General features: G+C 43.0%; 1 protein-coding gene across 1 annotated transcript in view; it reads left to right on the top strand.

The window, feature by feature from the left end:
• Nucleotides 1–19,195, top strand: part of MLLT10 (myeloid/lymphoid or mixed-lineage leukemia; translocated to, 10) — a 187,414-nt gene that overhangs the window by 141,914 nt on the left and 26,305 nt on the right. Inside the window, exons 12-13 of the mRNA XM_018564371.1 lie at nucleotides 7,135–7,252; nucleotides 18,719–18,791. Coding sequence (XP_018419873.1) covers nucleotides 7,135–7,252; nucleotides 18,719–18,791 — 191 coding nt within the window. The remainder of the gene's footprint in view (nucleotides 1–7,134; nucleotides 7,253–18,718; nucleotides 18,792–19,195) is intronic.

Genomic DNA, 19,195 nt, shown 5'->3' with positions numbered 1-19,195 from the left:
CTCACTTTTGACTGCAGATGTGGAAATACACTTTAATGGCTCATTCACTCCAGCCCACATGCTAAAATCAGCCGACTTGTGTCCATTCTGTACGGGCAGTGGGGGGTGGTGCCTTGCAAAGCGACATTCCTTTATGTCGAAGTTGGGTGCAGAGCCAGATGGAGGCTGCAGGTGAGCTTTGACACTGTACGGAAAAACACAGGCGAGACAAATTTTTGTGCAGCTCTGCTCTCTGTTGTAGGGTGAGCGGGGAACATAGGAAACAATTGTTTTCTGTGCACCCTTGAGTTGATCAGGTGCAAAAAAACATCAGTCACCGCACATGTTGTGAATGAGCTCTAGGGCACTAAGGACTAATTTGCCTGGCGGTTCAGTGTTTATGATGAGAGGCTGAAGACGTTCTCACTGCTGTTATGTCGGCAAGCATGACACAGGTGAGCGAGAGCTCTTCAGAATGTAAGTGTCTACATGCAGAGGCCTTCCTCCAGCAGTAACAGTGGGCCTTCTCTGACTGCAGGCCCAGCTAAGATGAGCATCGCTCTGCAGTCAGAAATAGTGACCCGGACAAGAGTGATGGTTGTGGCAAACAGCGGGAGCTCATTACCATTCCCTTCACCGGAACGTGTCAGAACAGTCACACGGAATTAGTGTACACACATTCAGGCTGACGTTAGCACAGGATGGCATACAGTCGTTGACCAAGGGGAGCGCCCATTCCTTTGTATGAATGAGTCTGTTATTGTAACATGAACACATGGAGCCTCACCTATGAAAGTGGACAGGCTGCATTGCCCAAAGCGACCCAGTTTGTCCTCTAGGAACAAGACTGGGTTAAGCTTTCTATTCTGCCCTCGGCACACATGATGTGTCCTTTAATACAGGCTCCACCTCCTTTCTTAACCAACCACTTTGTTTATTAGGGCCTTTTCACACTATTGCATTTTATGTGCACTACAACGCAGGATCACAGCACACTAAAAGTGCATAAAAGCTTTTTACTGTTATAATCTATGAAGCTCTTCACATCACTGCATTGTGTTATAGGGTTGGGTTTTTGAGAAATCCCGCTTGAAGCATCTTTTGTGTGTTTTGACATCAATGGGGGTTACAGTATAGCCGAAAGCAACCCACGGAAAATGCACTAAAAACTCGTTATGCGTTTTAATTAGTGCATTCTTAAGTCACGTACATATTCCCTATATGCCTGCAGGAAGAAAAAGCTTGTAAAACGCGCTATGCGCTGCATTACATTTTAAAGCAGCGCATTAAAAATGTGCTAGAAATGCATTTGCACTTTGAGGAAAACGTATGCCCATAATCTAACACGGTGTGAACATGATTCAAACCAGAATGCAATATTTGTAGAAGTGTGCTTCCTATAGGTAAGCGTAGCCCTTATTAAAGCAGTTATTGCAATGTAACATTTTCTGTACAATGCATTATTTATGTTCAGGGTGCCTGCTCATAAGAGACTCTGTCGCCGTCCTAAAAATTGCTTATTAAGTCACAGGAAAAAAAAGTAAAAATCTTAACCTGTTCCTGCAGGTGCATGGCGGGTAGACCTTAACGTCCAGCCACTGCATGCATGTGCCAGCCGGCCCACTGTTCTGTGCTAAGAACTTGCTTACTGGTGCACTCCCAGCACAGTGACCCAGCTGTCACCGAACACTCCTCCTGGTCAGGGTTCATGATCGGGAGCTGGTGGGATGGCCTTACGATCATCTGACTGCTGTGACAGCCCATTATGGTGATCACATGTCTGAGAAGCCTGCCACCAACTCCCAGTGTTAATATTGCCTTAAAGGGTGCCCAGAGTTGGCGGCAAGGGGTTAAATGTCTACATGCAATGTTTTATTCCATAAATAATTTTTTATTTACTTAAAATGCCTTTTAAACTTGTTATTAAAAGTAATTAGGGAGGGGAGAAGGGGAATACTGTTGTGACATCTGAGTCTTTTGGGGCTGTTGATATCACATCCAAGATGGAGTAGCCCAGCAGCGTTCTCAAGGCTTTTGCAGGTAAATAACGTGCAAAAACTGCATTGAATGCAGATATAATCTTATGAGAATATATTTGTTGAATAAATGGTCTAGCAAGAGGGTCCCTTTAAACCTTTATAGGTGGTACAGAGTGGGAAGAGTGACAGGACAGAAATGCCTACCATCCTTGATAGTCTTTTGTAACATATTGCTGTCTCCAAGATGACAGGTGCCCTTTAAATACTACTCCATTTAACAACGTATTGCTTTGGCTGCTCTCGCCTTTTCTCACACTTACTTATTACTGATATTTTTGTCATCCCTCCAGTGTGAGCAGAGCCCAACTGCCCTTAATTGAACCGGTTTTATTTATTTTTTCCAAAGAATGACTTCTTTACTGTAGTGCACAAGTTGTTTCTATTCTTGACATAGAGCTTGCACTATGACAGACACAGGAATGTTTCTTCGAAAGGGATCGGTGTGTGCAGCCAAGAGGATTTTTTTTTTTATTGCAGCGGATTATGCAAGACTTTTGGCTGTGTATGTTGGAGGGCTCATTTTCACGTGTTTGGCACAAGTCCCAGCCCCGGCCTTCAGAGCCATGGTTAGCGACATGAATGAATACAAAGTTTTCAAGAGCCGTTCAGTAAGTAGGGCTGGGAAGCTGCCAAAAATGTGGCTTCTTATTTGGGGTCAGGGCAGAGCACCTATTCGCCGAGCTTCCTATTGTGTGGAACACATCCTTCTCCAGGGTCCCTACACACACAAAGAGGAAGTTATCGAATAGTACGCAGATTTATTTAATTCGGCAGCGACGGTGCGCAGCTCAGGAAGTACGTCGTCATGCGGATTGAAAGGTGTATCTTAAAGCTGAAGTCTTTGACCTGCACAGCCGGCTTGAGATGTACAAGGGCAATCGTTGGAGACATCTGTTGTCTACCTGCTTTTATATCCTAAACGCTTTAATAAGATTAAATAATTAGCGGGATAACCACATGGTCACCAAGCATCTCCGTCCTGCCATTGACGGGGCACTTTAGGGGTGAATGGAATCCTTCAAACTGTGTAATTACTTTAGTTCTTTGGCTACTCCCCAGTATTCCTCTGTGTTCTGCCTTTGCATTATCCTGAAGGATGTGTTGGCTGTAATTCTGTTGACACAGATTATATTTTCCCTGGCAGTGGATTTTTTTCCTCCCGGGTTTTTGGGGTTTTTAAAGAGCCAGTAATCCTGAAGCACAAGTTGCTGTGCATTAATTTTATGAACAACCATCTGGAGCCAGAATGGAAATTCCGCTTGTGTGTGGCTGCGGGCGAGTAAAATCCCACGCTGGCATCTTGTAAATCTTAGGGACTTCAGTTATACACTAAGTCCCACTCATCGTCTGTGACATTTCAAAGCCAAACTATGGTATCCTGGTCCCTGATGGAAACTCTAAAGCATATCTGAACCCAAGAGCAAAAAATACAGCATTTGAAATGTATATGGTATTACATAAGTGAAGCTGTAAGCAATTAATAAGTAACTTGCACCAGGGACCCCTTTTCTATTATCTGCAGTGGTCTAGTTCTTTTGCCTTAAGCTGGTCATACATGGATTAAATAACGACCATTTCCGGGTGAATTTGCTGAAATTCAAACCATGGATAGCCCTGCTGGCACCTCCCAGCTCAACAAAAGTCAATTTTTCTTTTGTCAAAGAAGCCAGGTGGAAGAATAACGGTAACTGCTCAGCTGACAATTTTGCAGCATGTTCCTTCAGCAAAAGTTGATCTAATGATCGATTTCTGTTGAGGGAACAGGGACACCAACGGATTGGGTTTCGGCTGATTCCTGCTGTATTGGCCAGAATTAACAGTGTGTGTACTGAGCTTTAGACAGCTGCAGGCGCAGGCTGTCCGAATACAATTACCAGCAGGAGAGATTCCTTCATTGTGTTTGGTGCGGATGGGGGAGTGATTTCTCTTGTCCAGCTTATGGGGCTGAACAAGAGTAATCTAAGGCTCCGTCCACACCTAGTCGTCAGCATTTTCACGCATATTAGCACACGTTTTGTGTAACGGCTCATCTAGCGTGTTTAACGCATTTAGACACACACGATGCGCGATTTAGTGAGCAGATTGAAATACATTATCGTTAAAGTCTGTGGTCCCAAACGCACTGTAATCTGCCAAAAAAAGAGTTAATGTACGTTTTCCAGCTTTCAGCAGCTTGTAACAAAACTCTCCGGTGTGAACAGGGGCCATTGAAATGAATGGGATTTCTTGTGTTGAGAGTTTTGTCACGCTTAACTTTTAGCGTCAAAACGCCCAGGTTTTTAACAGTGACTTGCTGTGTACGGTCATCTTAATCCAGACCTCCTTAGTTGCTTCAATCGTAGGATGTTCTAAGGCTAGAAAAGTCATTCTTAGTAATTACTGCTCTGTTAGGGTTCACAGAAACTCACTTTTTACTAGTCAAATCATCTATAAACCTAACAACAAATATGTAATATGCTGAAGCATAACAGTCATCAGATGTGATGACCGCATTAGATTTCTTTTTTTTCAAGCTAATAATAATATCAGGAAACACCGGTAGAAATGTAGCGGGCTCGTCACCTCCTGTGAGCTGAGAAAAAACCCATAAACAACCTTTTCTTTGTGTGTATAGACTACTAGTCTGATCAATCCACCATGTAATGGAGATAAACAAAGGCAGACAAGTTTGAAGTCCAGCGTGTATGACAACCATGGCTCCTTCCATAGATACACTGGAGAAATGAGTGTAGGCACAAGTGGGCAGAAAATGTTATCTACAGGATCACAAGGTTAAAAAAGGAAACTAATGCAACCACCACATCTAAGGACTTGTGAACTGTGATCTGTAGCATTTTGTTTTTGGGTTTATATGGAGTTTACCAGCTATCCAGGTTATTGGGAGGCATCTTTCTGATGATAATAATCCGTGGCATGTCCGATGTGAACACAGACCACAGAATCAGGAGCATTCTATAGAGTGTTGAGATGCTACTTTTATTTTTCACACAAGCTCCAGGCATCGGCAGCACATAGCTGGCGTATCCAAAGGCCAAACCAGCATTCATTTTTACATCAAATTTCGCTTTCGATTTAGTCGTAGTCTTTTGATTAAAATGCCATGTAGTTTTAGTCATATTTTAGTCATCTAAATTGTTTTAGTCGACTAAATCTACAGTAGATCTAGTCTGCTAAAAACTAGAGGATTTAGGTAAAGGAGAACTATGAGGTGAGTGAAAATCACTCATCCTCATAGCTCGAGCCGACGTGTGACAATGAAACTGTCACACGTCGGCTCTATAGATCAGAAAGTGAGTGAACACATACCGTCACTCGCTCACTTCTCCATCATCTCCCTGCAGAGAATGGTGACTTGTCGGTCACCGCTCCCCGCAAGGATCCCCCCCCCCCCTCCTAGATAGGCAGAGCCAGCAGTCACATCTTGACAGCATTGTTGGGATCCGTCCCGGCTGTGGTGCTCTCAGTATACCACGAGCTGTAGCTCGCAATATACTGAGCTTTGGGTCACGGGGGGACGCTAGTATATGTCCTCCTGTGACCCTTAAGAGAAATATGGGGGAAAACACTTACTCCATAGTTCTCTTTCAAAGAGTAATTTAAGAATTTCTCTTGACTTTCCTATCTCATTATATACTCCTAGAGTACACATCTGTTAACCTGTTTTTATGGTATTAAGGTTTGAACATGCAATACAGACACAGATATAACTGATGGGATATATAACATGTCTTTATCTTAAAATTAGATTAAACCAAGTCTTATAAAGAAACACTAATATTGAGTATTTTCAACAAAGGACCAGTAATTAGATGTACATTGATTAGAACAACTTGCGTATGACATTTTTCACTCATATATGCAGAAATGCCTCTCTAAAATATTAAAATGAATAACTATATTGGCTGCAATGCCACTGCACATATTACCTATTAGTCGCCCATTCAGGATGGAACCGGAAGTCCAAAGAAAATAGTTCTGTTTGGATCTCTTCCCAAATCATCTGCCCTAACATTTTAGTCTAGTTTTAGTTAGTCGACAAAAATGTCAATATCATTTATCATTTATTTATCAATATCATTCATTATAGTTAGTCATCATAACTTAGTTTTCATTTAGTTTTGGTCACTGAAAAAGTGTACGAAAATTATTAGTCGACGAAATTAACACTGACCTAAGCTCTCCATGGCATTGGTCATTGGGACAAATCTAGAAAGTGAATCTCCCCAGTGAGGACATGGACTGTAGAATGCTTGTGCTGTTGTATCTTTTGTATTATTCCAATATAAGGTTATTTACAATCTTCTGGGGTTCTACAACCATTGGTGTGGTGCTTTTATTGCATTTTCTACTTCTAAACAATAAAATCCCAACAGAGGTGCTAACCCCTAACCATTCTGTCTATAACCGCAACAAAAATATTTGGCTTTAGATACATTTTAAATTGAAAGTGAGCATTTGATGGGGTGCCATGGGCAACTTTCCTCCGGTGTTTTTGATGATGCATGCTGTGTCCTGGAACATTTTTATATTCACCGGCACTAAAATGTCTCTGTTCTGTGGACGGAGCTGCTGATATCTGTGTGCTGAAACGGAATTAGCAGAGGACGGGAATGGAATAGGCTAATTGGGGAGAGATGTATAAAATGTATATTTGGTAAAACAATCCTCATAGAATGTAGGTGTTTTTGGATCATTTTAATAGAGTGAGTTGTTCTGTATGTTCAGGTCAGCTCAGCGTCGTTTTCTCCCCTGGATTCTAAAATCCACAAAATGCTAATTGAGATGCAGTAACCTCCGATAGCCTCCAGGGCCAGTTCTATTATTTTCCATCGCTGCAGGTTTCTTCTGGTGAAAATTGCCCAGAAACCCCCTTTCGGAATCTATTAGCTTGTATGTTATGAAGGAGCTTGCTGAGGTTGGCTTTGGATGGTTAGATTTACTCAGCTGCAGATTTGGACAGAAGCCGAGAGGAGATAATAACAATGTCTGATATTGGCAATAAACCGCACGTGAACAGGAGAACAAATCCATGAATTTGAATTTTAGGAAATGATTCCTTTCAGCTGAATGGTTTGCGATCTGGTTAGACAAACCTTTTCTTCTTCTTTATTGACAGGTATCATCTCTTCTGGGATCCTTAGTGACCGTAACATCATCTCATCTCAGTGGAAACAGACTGAATACAACCTCTTCTGCTGGAACCCTTTTCCCGCCAGCTGATATCAGCCAATCAGGTAATTTTATTAATTACTTGGACCTCAACCTGACATCAGAATTGATAAATTAGTATTAATGGACAGCTTGGTGGCTTGCGTTTTGTGGCTCTACTATTCTGTTTTCTTGAGTTTCATTCCCACCAGGAGGACTGCATGGTGTTTTGTATGCTGTTTTGGTCATCATGTGAACTTTCTTTGGATGATTGTGTTTTTATAAAATTGTCCTAAATCAGACCTGTGCTGTGGAAGCTGTGCAAATGAAGGGCCAAGGAACAGTCACCAGTATTGCCTATAGGCTTCCTCCAGCTGATCTTTTCCCCAGTACCTACTGTAATATTCAGGACGGATATGACCCATAGCCAGCCGTATCAGAAAATAAACTTTTATTCTTTTCCACAAACAGTCAAAGCAAATGGCTTATATTCAGCAAATACAAGATTTGGCTCAGCGCCTGTATACTAAGTTCCCACCTCAGGGTTAGAGTCCCAGCCTCAGGGTTAGAGTCCCAGCCTGCCCACAGAGGGTTCCAGTATGGACACAGGTGCCCCAGCAGTGTCTCGGCGGACTGTATTCCACAGCTTAACACACATAGCCATGTGTCTGTTCCAAACACTCCACACAGACAGACTGACTGGCTTCCTGTTCCTTTTTAACACACCCTCTGGCTGGTGGTTTAACCCTTTCATTACCAGAACTGGCTAGTCAGGGATGGAGGCTCTCAATACAAGGTGACCTTAATGGGACCACCACCTAAACAAGGGAGGGATATACCGTCCATCCAGGACCCATTCCTGGTGTCCTGTACACTTCTTACCATGCTTTGTTTAGTCAAGGCTTTGCTTCTGCTGCCCTACTGATGACCGGTAATCTGATGACTGAAGGGGGCAATATTCAAGAAGCAGCATTAAAGCACAGGTCCATGGAATGGATGAAGCAGAAGCATGGAGATCTTTGCACTACAAGTCCTCAGGTACAGTTTCCTCTCCAGGATGGAGAACAGCGAGAGTTGGCTCGGCCGAACTTTAATCCGCGTGTAGCCCTGTCGTCTAACCCCAGCGGCCTCATCCATCACCATCCCCACCCTGTTCAACAAAAGTTTACTTTTTTACACTGTTAGCATGGATGGAGAAATGAGAGTTTTTGTATGTGCTTATGACCGGCTTTTCAATGATCCTGCTTCTTGAATATCACCTCATCAGTCATCAAATCACAGCAGCATATAAGAAAAGGCTGTTAACTGGCCGGTTAGCTCCTTCCTCAATGGCGCTGCTGTGTTTGCACACTTGCAATATAGAAATAAGATTGTAAGCTCCAGGGGCGGGAACTGATACAAGTAGTCTGGGCCTCTGCATAACCTTGTAGTAAATAGACACTTGGCCTGTAGGATCCTGCCATTGGCAAGCGACAAATTGAGGTCGTTCTTACGTGCGACTCTTTCACATTTTGGCGGTATGGATGCGACAAATTCAATTAGAAATACCGCTATATCAGTGATCCTAAAAGTGGACCTAAATCGGACCGCTTCCATGTGGAGTAAATTAGGGCGCACATGTAAGTATTGTCACAGACAAAATTCTGCAACAGATTCCTATACACCTTAGCGAATCTTTCGCAAGTTGCGTCATTTGTTGCACGGATGGTAGACCGATGTCTGCAACACTCTTTATTAATTCCAGGAGTTGCGTTTAATCTGCTTTCCCTTCTTTTTAGTAATTATGTTGCAGCAGTACTAAAACATTCCATTTGACAGAAGTGTGATCCATTGTAGTTTATTCCCGGTTGGTGCCCGTTACAGAATGCAGCTGTTTTTGTCTTCCTAATCTCAGAGGCTGATACTTAAAATCTATACAAGTCCATTTCCTTCCATCCTAGAAGAAGTTGTGGCCAGATATGCATACTTTGTCTTGTTAGTTTTTAGTTTTCGTAGAGGTGCTTTATCACCACGATATTGTATATTTGGAGACGTGTCTGCCCCCTCCGACACCAGCTAAATGAGATTGCTTTGTTTCTCTCCCTTCAGGAGAAGTTTGTGTGTGGTTTGAGGCTTTTTGTTGACAAGTCCTGCTACCCATTAATGTTTGTGGGAGGGGGATGGGGGGGTCTGCCAGTGTACCAAGAATGGATCACTCATGTCTTTGCCAGGCAGGGGTCAGAGGTCGCCTGACTCACAATGAAAGGAGGATAACCTTGAGAGGGGCCAGCTAGGGATGCAGCTTTTGTTACTGGCTACAGGCAACATTCCCGTCTCTCTAGCTTGTTCTGTTATTGTACGAGCGGGATAATCAGCATTTTGTATTTATTGAGGGGGAAACTTTAGTGTATTTTTAGCGAGTTCTTATCGTAGCATTATTCGGCAGTCATCTTTAAAGTGTTTTGTATGAAGAGTTGTAGATGGTCATATGTGGCTTTCTGTGCTTCAGGCCATCGAGCCTCCCTAATCAGCAACTGATAGGGGAAATCACTAGCCACATCGAAAGTGCTTTATGGTCGATCAGTTCCATAGGCTTGAGAATTGGGAATGGGGATCAGTATAGCACAATCATTGCAGGAAGCAAATCCTGCTGCTCCCATGAGCTTATGTCATAAGGAACTACACGGCTTTTAAAAGGTAAGTGACGTGGATGGTAGCTGGGCCTGCACATTTATAGTACCCCAACAGATTACCAGCAATGGAGGAATAGTTTATGTGGTAGGAGGGTTTGGTGCATTGTAGCTAGGCTTGAATAGAACACCGAAGTCTGGATTAGTCGTCTCGGACTCCATATGAAATTTACAGAATCGATGGAGGTATTTATTTTATAAAAATGATATAAGATGACTTGCAGCAAGAGATCCAAACTTGTGATATAGTATTTGTGTCCTATAGGTCTAAACATGAGGGTGGGAGCTAAACAGACATTGTGTGCTATCTCAAGTCTACCCGCTATTCATAGAAATTACATAGACATTCGCACATGTCGATGAGATGACTTTACACACACAAATATATAATATATAGCAGGGGTGCACTTATACCGAGTATTTGGGCGAGTACACATACACTCCCAAATGCTCTGATACCTCCGATACCAGTCTCCCTCTGACCGGGAGTGCCAAAGAAGCATGGAGCTGGCTTCCTTTCCAAACAGGAAGTCGGGCGGTGGGTTATGACCCACCTCGTGGCTTCCTGATTGGTTTGGAAGCCAGGCTGTCTAGCAACGAGTGAAGCCAGCAGGCTGGTCATGTCGTGCGGCCTGGCTGTCTGATTGGCTAGGAAGCCAGCTTCACTTGTTAACCAATCAGAAAGCCGGGCAGCACCTCATGACCCGCCACCTGGCTCCATGATTGGTCAGGAATCCAGGCAGCCTTGGGAAGTGAAGCCGCTGTTCTTTCTTTGGTCAGGAAGCCAGGCAGGTCATGATCATCCCCCCCCCACCCCCCCAACTTCCTGATAATTGGGGGACACAGCAGTTACTTTATCGGGGAGTACCGGAAATAAAATATTGGTTCTCGTATTGAATTAATAAAAATCAAGAGGTGCTGCAGAGAGACATTTTTGCCTAAAAGATATAGAAGAGACAGTAAATTGTAATGGATGTGATTTTTCTATTTGCATTTGGGAATTATGTAGCTGATTTCGCTGCAGTTTGTGGTCTTCAAAAAAGGTAAATCCAATCATTGATCGATGCTAATCAGGAAATACATCAGTTGTGATAAAATCAGAAAGGCCATCCAGTTTACCTTTAGTTTGTTCTCTTCTCTCCATACAGCCAGATTCCACAGAGCTCCACTTGTCTAGTGTGTGGGTCCACTTCCTGAAGACTGTCCAGTGTAACTTTTTATCTTTCTACTTGCTGAGTCATCAGTCAGATTCAGGCTTTTAATCTGCGAGGAACATCTAAAGTTGGCCATACTCTCATAGATCTCTTTTGTTTAGCCTGCAGACTGAACAAAAGAAATGTAACCTATTCGTCCATCCACGCTAAACAGATGGAGGAATCTACAGCTACTGTATTCTGATAGTTGGCACCCACCACTGTCAGAATACCAGAACTGTGATTGCAGCTGATTCACAGAAGTCACTGTTAGGCCGACAATTTTCCAAATTTCAGATTTTCAGTTGACTTTGGCAAAAGTCAATTGAAAGTAATTTTTTGTCAAGCTGAGTAGTGCCGCCAGGGCCACCCATGGATGGAGTTTTGAAATTTGAGGGGTGTTTAGTCCAGCTTTAGTGCTGACACTTTTTACATCAGGCTTACTATATGTGTGAGACAGCAAGGAGCCTGCAAAAGTATTTGGGAATACATCTTCTACATTGCAAACAAGCAAAAGGTGTTCCCAGATCCACCAGATTACCGAACAATAGCAGTAAGATGAACTGGTGCATGATTGATTGGAAGCCTGGGCAGGTAGGCTGCATTCTATGTTTATCTCATCGCTTGGAGTGTATACATTTAATTGCTGCAGTCTGTGTCTTATTTACATCTGTCTGCACGTTCAAGCTTCCGTGGTCACTCAGTGGTGGACGGTAATACAGGATTGCATGGCTGTGCACATATCCTCACCCAGGACGCTTCTCATCCTCGGAAAGGCCGGAGTCTGAGCTGTGCCCCAGTGCAGAAAGCGTTAAACAGAGCAACACATTGGGATTAGCTGTGATAAGCATACAGATTAGCTGTTCACAGCTGTGATTCATTACTTTCACTGGAGAAATGAGAAGTGGCAGAGGGGAGGAGTGCCGCCGATGGGAAGCACACTCCTCCGCTGTAAACACACTGCACAGAGACATGGAAGAGGCCTGGCTTGCTTCATGCTGTACACTGAGTGGCCGGGAGCTGTAATGAGGGTAATACATGCAGTAATATCTGTGCACTCAGGTCTCACAACAGAACGGCAATACACATGGGGGGGGGGGATTTATCAAAACTGGAGCAGACAAAATCTGGAGCAGTTGTGCATGGCAACCAATCAGCTTCTCTCTTCAGTTTGTTCAGTTAAAGTTTGAAAATAAAAAAGAGAAGCTGATTGGTTGCCATGCACAACTGCTCCAGATTTTGTCTGCTCCAGTTTTGATAAATTCCCCTCATTGTGCTTCCGTCATATACTGTGTAAGGATCACTCATTACATATTGGTGGCTCAGTAGTTGGCATTGTTGGCTTTGTTGGCTTGCACTTCCGCAGTCCTGGCTGCAATTAACATCACACCGCGTGTGTTTGTCCTTCACATTTTGCATAGGTTTTCACTTGGTGCTCTTCCTCCCTCCTACAGTGCAAGAAACATAATGCTAGATTGGGTAGATTCTACCTGGCTTGGCTCTAGTAAGCAAACATGTGAGTGTGACTATGCAAAGCTGGCCATACAATGCTTGAATTTACGCCAAGTCCTGCTGACTCAAATTTAAGCAGTTCGAGGTCCTGCCGGCACCCCTCCATTCCACAAAAGTCGATTTTTCAATCAGCTTTTGTCGAAGGAGTAATGCTGAATTGTCAGTCGAACAATGAATGCAGCCACTGTTTCTGTGTTCTGACAGGCACAGGAGCTGGCTGTCAGTATACAGTAGCCAGCAGTGGAGATTTTCCCATCCACACTGTTTTGTGTCGGAATCAACTGTTTTTACTGTGGGCTAAACAAGAAAAAACGCACAGTGTATGGCCAGTGTAAACGGTAAGTTCACTTTCTCAGGAATTGTGAAAACATTAAATTACCCACAGCACCCGCCACCTTCCTCAGCCCCAGCTGCACTCACAGGTCTGAAGCCCCCGCAAGCCAGTGTAGCAGTCCGTACAATAGACTTTGCAGTCCTGTCATATGGAATACTCCTAATGCTCTCAAATGCCAAGTGCTCATTAGTCAGCACGGTCATATGACCATGCTGACTAATGGGAAGCGTTTATTGCGTCTCTGACATGATGCTTGGCTCAGAAGTACTTCTCATTGGTCAGCATGGTCATGTGACCGTGCTGACCAATGATCAAAAAAACTCCCCTTGCTCGCTTTTTGTCTAGGGATATTGTGTAGCCCTTTTTTTTTTTTTTTTTTACCTTGTCCCCACTCCATTGACCTTACCTTTCTCCGCTCTGTCTTGTGGACTGTCACTTGGTGTCCTCACACCTAATGCAGGGCTTGACGAGATGATGCCAGCGGGCCTCCAACCACTGGAGTGGAGGGGGGAAGAGGCTTTGGGCACTGGTGTTGGAGTGGGGCACAGGTAAGTAAAAGTGCTCACAGTGCAGGTACCCTAGACAAAAACAAGCTGTTAACCCTTGCAGTGCCAGGGTAGCCCTACTGCAAGGGATTTTTTTCTTCTTAGCTGGAGACAGGCTATAAAGTGACACTAAACTCAAGAGTTAAATCTTAAAAATACATTCAAATACCCTAACTATTAACAAAAATTTATCTTATTTGTGTATCACTCGGCTGTGGATCCTCAAATCATCTCTGAATTGGTGCTGACACTGTCCTTCCTTCTGGAGGGTGGCTACTTTTGTTCCCCATGGTTCTTGTGTGTGTGGTAAAGTAGCCACTGGTCCAAACTCGCTCCCGTGATGGACTACAATCTAATATTTAGTTTACTCCTTTGTATTGAGATTGTAGTCCATCCCGGGAGCGAGCTTGTAGCGGTGACTACTCTACAACACACAGGGACCATGGGGAACAAAAGTAGCCCCCCTCCAGAAGGAAGGACAGTGTCACCACCAATTCAGAGATGATTTGAGGATCTACAGCCGAGTGATACACAAATAAGGTACATTTTTGTTAATAGTTAGGGTACTTGAATGCATTTTTAAGATTTAACTCCTGAGTTTAGTGTCACTTTGACTAGTGATATCAGATAGTCTGCACACCCAATATCATAAAAAGAAAAAGTGTGACTAAGGATGCTAAAAACTCTATACCATGCCTTTTAGAACATAAAGAACCATAAAGCCAGCCCACCGAAACTAATTACGATGGCTTATAATTTTACATAGCAAGTCTACACCAGATTCTACGATAAGGGTACTTATTACATATCACCATGCTGTTAAACATAGATTACCATTCGCAAAAGATCCATTGATAGCATTGTTCTAAATCAGGAACCCTTCGCAGTCCGTGGGAACTAACAACAGTGAGTATATTGTATAGACGTAAATACAGCAAAGAATAACCAGAATTGAGCAGTCCTTAACCCTTCATGTGCTGCCAAATAAGAGGACTATCGGAAACACAGCGTTTTGGGGCGTGGAGCCTCTTTCTCAAGCATATCTCACCTGTCACTTTTACTGGTCAGCTTGGTCTGCGGGTAATGAAATAAAGATGTTAGAAATAAAAAAAAAAAAGGAATTGGTACGCTCAATACTGTCATTATGGAATAACTGTATCAACATAGAATATTTTTCCCGACATGAATCCTTCATGAAAACCATCGGCTTTTATTATAGAGATTCTCCTAAAAGACCAATGGCACTCGAAAAAGTCTGCAGTAGAATTGTTTGTCCATTTTCCACCTTACAAAATGTTTTCATATTTTCCCACTTTAAATATAACAAAACACACAGGAGCCTTGTTTCTTATGTGAATGTAGCGCAAAAGTACAATTTTCTCAGTGGAGAAGAGTCATTATAAACATGATGGAGCGAGCGCTGTCTTAAATCTCTTGGTAGCATAAAGAACACCCCAATTCTTACATAAGCTTTAACATGTTAATGTCATTTTAAAAGTTATTTTTAATTTTCTTAAATCTGCAGTCTTTGTTAATATAATCCCTGGTGATCCTGCCGTGATGGTCCTTGTCCCGGCACTTCCTGTTAAGGTGACAACACTGTCCCTGTTTCTTGTCCTGTTACTCTGTTGCAAGCCCTGGGTTTTTTTTCCGTCTCGATTCTGCACATTATACCTTTTAGCATTTGTAGGCTACCCCAACGTGTATTCTACATCACAGGAGCTGCGAAGAAGCTTCAAAGATTGAAAGAAGAGCAACTTGAATAAAACTGAAATTCATGGAAAATGTGCAGCAAAAAGTCTATTGCCTAACACTTCTGCCCTGCAGCACTGGGGGGGTCGCCCTGGTTCAAATCCTGGCCAGGATACCATTTGCATGGAGTTTGCATGTTCTCCCCGAGCTTGTGTGGGTTTCCTCTGGGGACTCCATTTTCTTTCACACTCCAAAGACATGCTGGAAGGTTAATTGGCCTCAGCCTAAATTGGCTCTAGTATGTGTATACGTGTATGTATGTATGTATGTATGTGTTGAATGGATCTTGGATTGTAAGCTCCTTGTGGGCAGGGACTGATGTGAGTGAATAGTAGGGATGCACCGATACCAAGTACAGCACTCGGTACATGTACAGATACTTTTCCAGCTCCTAGACTAGAGAAAAATTCAAAAGTTAGGAGGCCGCTGTCATTTGTAAGGAGCACACGGAGCTCCTGGGATTTGTACATCTCTGTTTTAGTTTAGGATTTTGTTTTTATACACATATATAAAGGGATACACCAATACCAGTTTTGCGAGTACAAGTACAGATACTTGTCCAAGTACTTACAGATACAGGTACTTATACATTTGTTTATTGTCATGTGTGACAGTTTTTCTAAAACTGTAAAACCGCATAAAGTTTCCAGGCACACTCACCTGCCAGCATGCAAAAAAAACCTGTCTAACCACTAAGGCTAAAAGCAGATGTTTAGCGATACGTCTTCTGCAGAAAATGTGAAACCCGCACAGCCACGCCAAGGCCCCTCCATATAGTGCGGTCCTAACTCTAAACTATGCGAGTCTCCATCTTGGAGCACATGGGGCATTGTTTTTCTAAAACAATACAGACTAATGATTTCAGGACAGTGGTGGAGCACCAGAGCCAGGTCCCAGCTGCAACCCTGGTAGTTCTCATGAAAATGCTAAGTATCGGCATTGGTACTCGAAAAGTATCGGTGCATCCCTAGTGAATAGTATGTAAAGTGAGGAGTAAATTGTTGGCGCTATATAAATACCTGTAGTACGCTGCAGCTTTAAATAGTATTGTTATTTTTTTTTTTTTATGTTGGTTATATATGTCTAATGAGAATCGATAACACAAGTTTCACCACCTTTTCTTTAGGTGTTGGTTTAGGCTGTTTGCAGTGCTTGTGGATATTACTGGATGTTCCCTCTTTGTGGGTTGTACAGGGGCATGAAACCTCCATGTTTGTCATGTTTACATTGCCCATACTTTGCCTATTTCATTTTGCCGTTGTTTGCGACGTTTTCGGATGTAGCTTACGTTGAGGAAATCTAGATCACACACTCCAGCCAGCCTGCTGTGAGCCGCATAAAAAGCTTTGTGATGTCAAAGTCCCCGGCTCAGTGGGAGCTGGGAATTATTAATTGGCAACACATAGTTTATGTAAAATTGGGTCATTTCACTCGATTTCAAGGCGTATTTCTCTAAATGGGTAAAGCATGAGTAAAAGACACCTACAAATAAAAAAACATGAATTTGTTAATGCAGAATCCTTCTTTCATCAAATTGTGTATCTTTTTTACTATCTTAATGGTAGAATTGTATGTGTTGTATGTGCTGTTCTCTGGGTGACTGAAAAAGGGGTTCAGCAATCAGGGAAGCAAAAGTCCAAGCTAATATAAAACTCTCTTTAATCCATTTGTGTCTTTCTGAAAATCATTAAATGTATTTGAAATACTGCTAGTGGGTTTATACTCCATAGTTCACTGTGCCCCAGAAATCAGGCTGGGATTGGGGGGTATATGTATTGGGCGATAATCACGTGCTGAAAGTAAGCATGTCAAGTTTAGAAATGTAGGCTTCTTACAAGAGGTATCGCCAGAGGCAGGAGCCCAGGAGTGGGAATAAACAGATTAAAGAGCTCATCTCGGACACTCTGCTCTCTCTCCCTATCAGCATGTCACTTGCACTGCACCACAACTGATTGGCTCCTTGTTTTGCTTCTCACACTCCCTCACACTGCTTGCATTTTTTTCTAAAAGAATATGTGTTGCCCTCCCCCTTTCCCAGCAAAGCAAGGGCTAAGCGGTTGTTTAGAATACTTTAAAAGATGAAGGTCGTGACATTACAAGTTGTCTGCCGTTGCCTCTGTTGGTCAGGATAGTGCGCCCCTCCATGATGTAGTTTCAGTGTGTTACTGTGGTTTAATTTCAGCTCCATCAGTGCCATCTGAAGCTAGCCTAGATTTTACTCCATTCCCCCTGCCAACGATAAACAATGTGGATGGAGGAATCTCCCTTGCCAGCTATTCTGATTGGGTGCAGCCACTGTTCAGCCAATGTATTTCCACCTGGTCATTTTATAATCAAAGTTTGGTGAACTTGGTAGTGCCGATGGGTCCACCCCCAGCTTGAATATCAGCCGATTCAGCAGGAGTTAGCCAACATTCGGGCACAAATGGCCAGTTTAAGAATTGAGTGAGGTATCTCATCAGACAGTAGAATGGCCGTTGGTATAACCTAGCCCAAGTCAGATTGACCCCTAAATATTGATGCAGACCCAGGTAGAAATCCCAGGACAGAATGCTTTTGCATAACCACTTTTGGCACATCCCCATGCATTGTAATGCCAGCTAAAGCTACACACAATGTATATTCCCAGTTTGCTAAGTGTTAAATTCTTGCTTGTGTCCTACTTGGTCACTGAGGGGACACAAGCACAACACTTCCTACAGGTAAGTGGGATCTGTTAAATGTGGTGTTCCGTGTTTGAACCCAGTATACCTCTGGAATGCAAACGATTGCTGGTATATGATGTGGAACACTTTAAAACCTCTGAACACCCGACAATCACAGCAAATACAATTTTAGTTATCTGGTCCCACAGGCCAGCAGATATTTGTTAATGTGCAGCCTGTACGCACCCCATGTAAAATAAATGTGACCCCATGATATGGGTTTTTCAATAAGGCCCTGTACATACAGGTGGTCCTGACACCCCGCTCAGCTCTCGCTGATTCTGGGGCTCAAAAGTTATATAGAGGTATAGTACATGAAGGCTGAGCAAAAGACTTGTTCCAGTGTGTCTCATCAAAAACAGTGGTAGGCTTTAACACTACAGCAGTTGTTTTTCAGTGGCTCCCCCATGCAAAGGTAACCATGAAGTAGGGTTGTCAAACCATCACTTTAATAAGGGATGCTTATGAATTACACATGATCTGGGGCTACCAGTCTGACCAGGTAAGGTGAGAAGAAGAAGCTCTTTACCCATCAAGCAGCCGCAAAACATGCGCCATTCATAAGCCGTTGTTATTGGAGGGATGATTTGACAATCCCTATGCACGTCTGGCCTTCATGTGTACTGGCCATGGTTTTTAACCCTTGTAGAATTGCATAGAAAGGAAAATGCGGTTAGATAATGAACCGAAGGGCAGCCTGCTTTCATAAAGTAGATGTAAATTCTGTGAAGGCGGCCCTTCCCCACATCTAGGCCTGAGTGGTAATACTAATGTGAGGACTTGCCATATAAACAGTCACCTTGTACTAATATGTCCATGTCTTATGACCTGTTTCCTAACAGACCAAGATCTAGGAGACAATGGGCGCAGTCTGGCTCTGAGGGGAACCTCCCCTAGAGGAAGCCTATCTCCGCGGTGAGTATTCTTTCCACAGCATCAAACACTATGAAATGAGCAAACCTCTCATCAGAGGTCAGTGATTTTGTTGACATTTCAAGGAACAATAAAGACGAGAAAAGCTGACAGTCTGTGCAAGGCGGGGAGCGGCTGCTGGGATTCTGTGAGGGGGGATGAATTCATTTTAGGATGATATTTAATCGTTGGCTAAAAGAAAGACAAAGAGTGCAAAGAGCAGTGATGCAATTACTGATAGAAACCAGTCACATTTCATTAGTTTACAGCGCTCAGAACAATGAAAAAGCGCTTCCCATTGGTTGCCGTACCGTGTTTTGATATTAGTTGTCTTTTAATAGCTAGTAAATCCTATACCATTGTGCCTCTGGCACCTCTTTTTTTTTTGTATATGAATTTATATTTAG

Source organism: Nanorana parkeri, unplaced genomic scaffold, assembly GCF_000935625.1.
Source record: "Nanorana parkeri isolate BGI_ZX_2015 unplaced genomic scaffold, ASM93562v1 scaffold23, whole genome shotgun sequence".
Classification (NCBI taxonomy): domain Eukaryota; kingdom Metazoa; phylum Chordata; class Amphibia; order Anura; family Dicroglossidae; genus Nanorana; species Nanorana parkeri.
The sequence above is the reverse complement of the archived record's forward strand: the minus strand, read 5'-3'. Positions and strand labels throughout refer to the sequence as shown.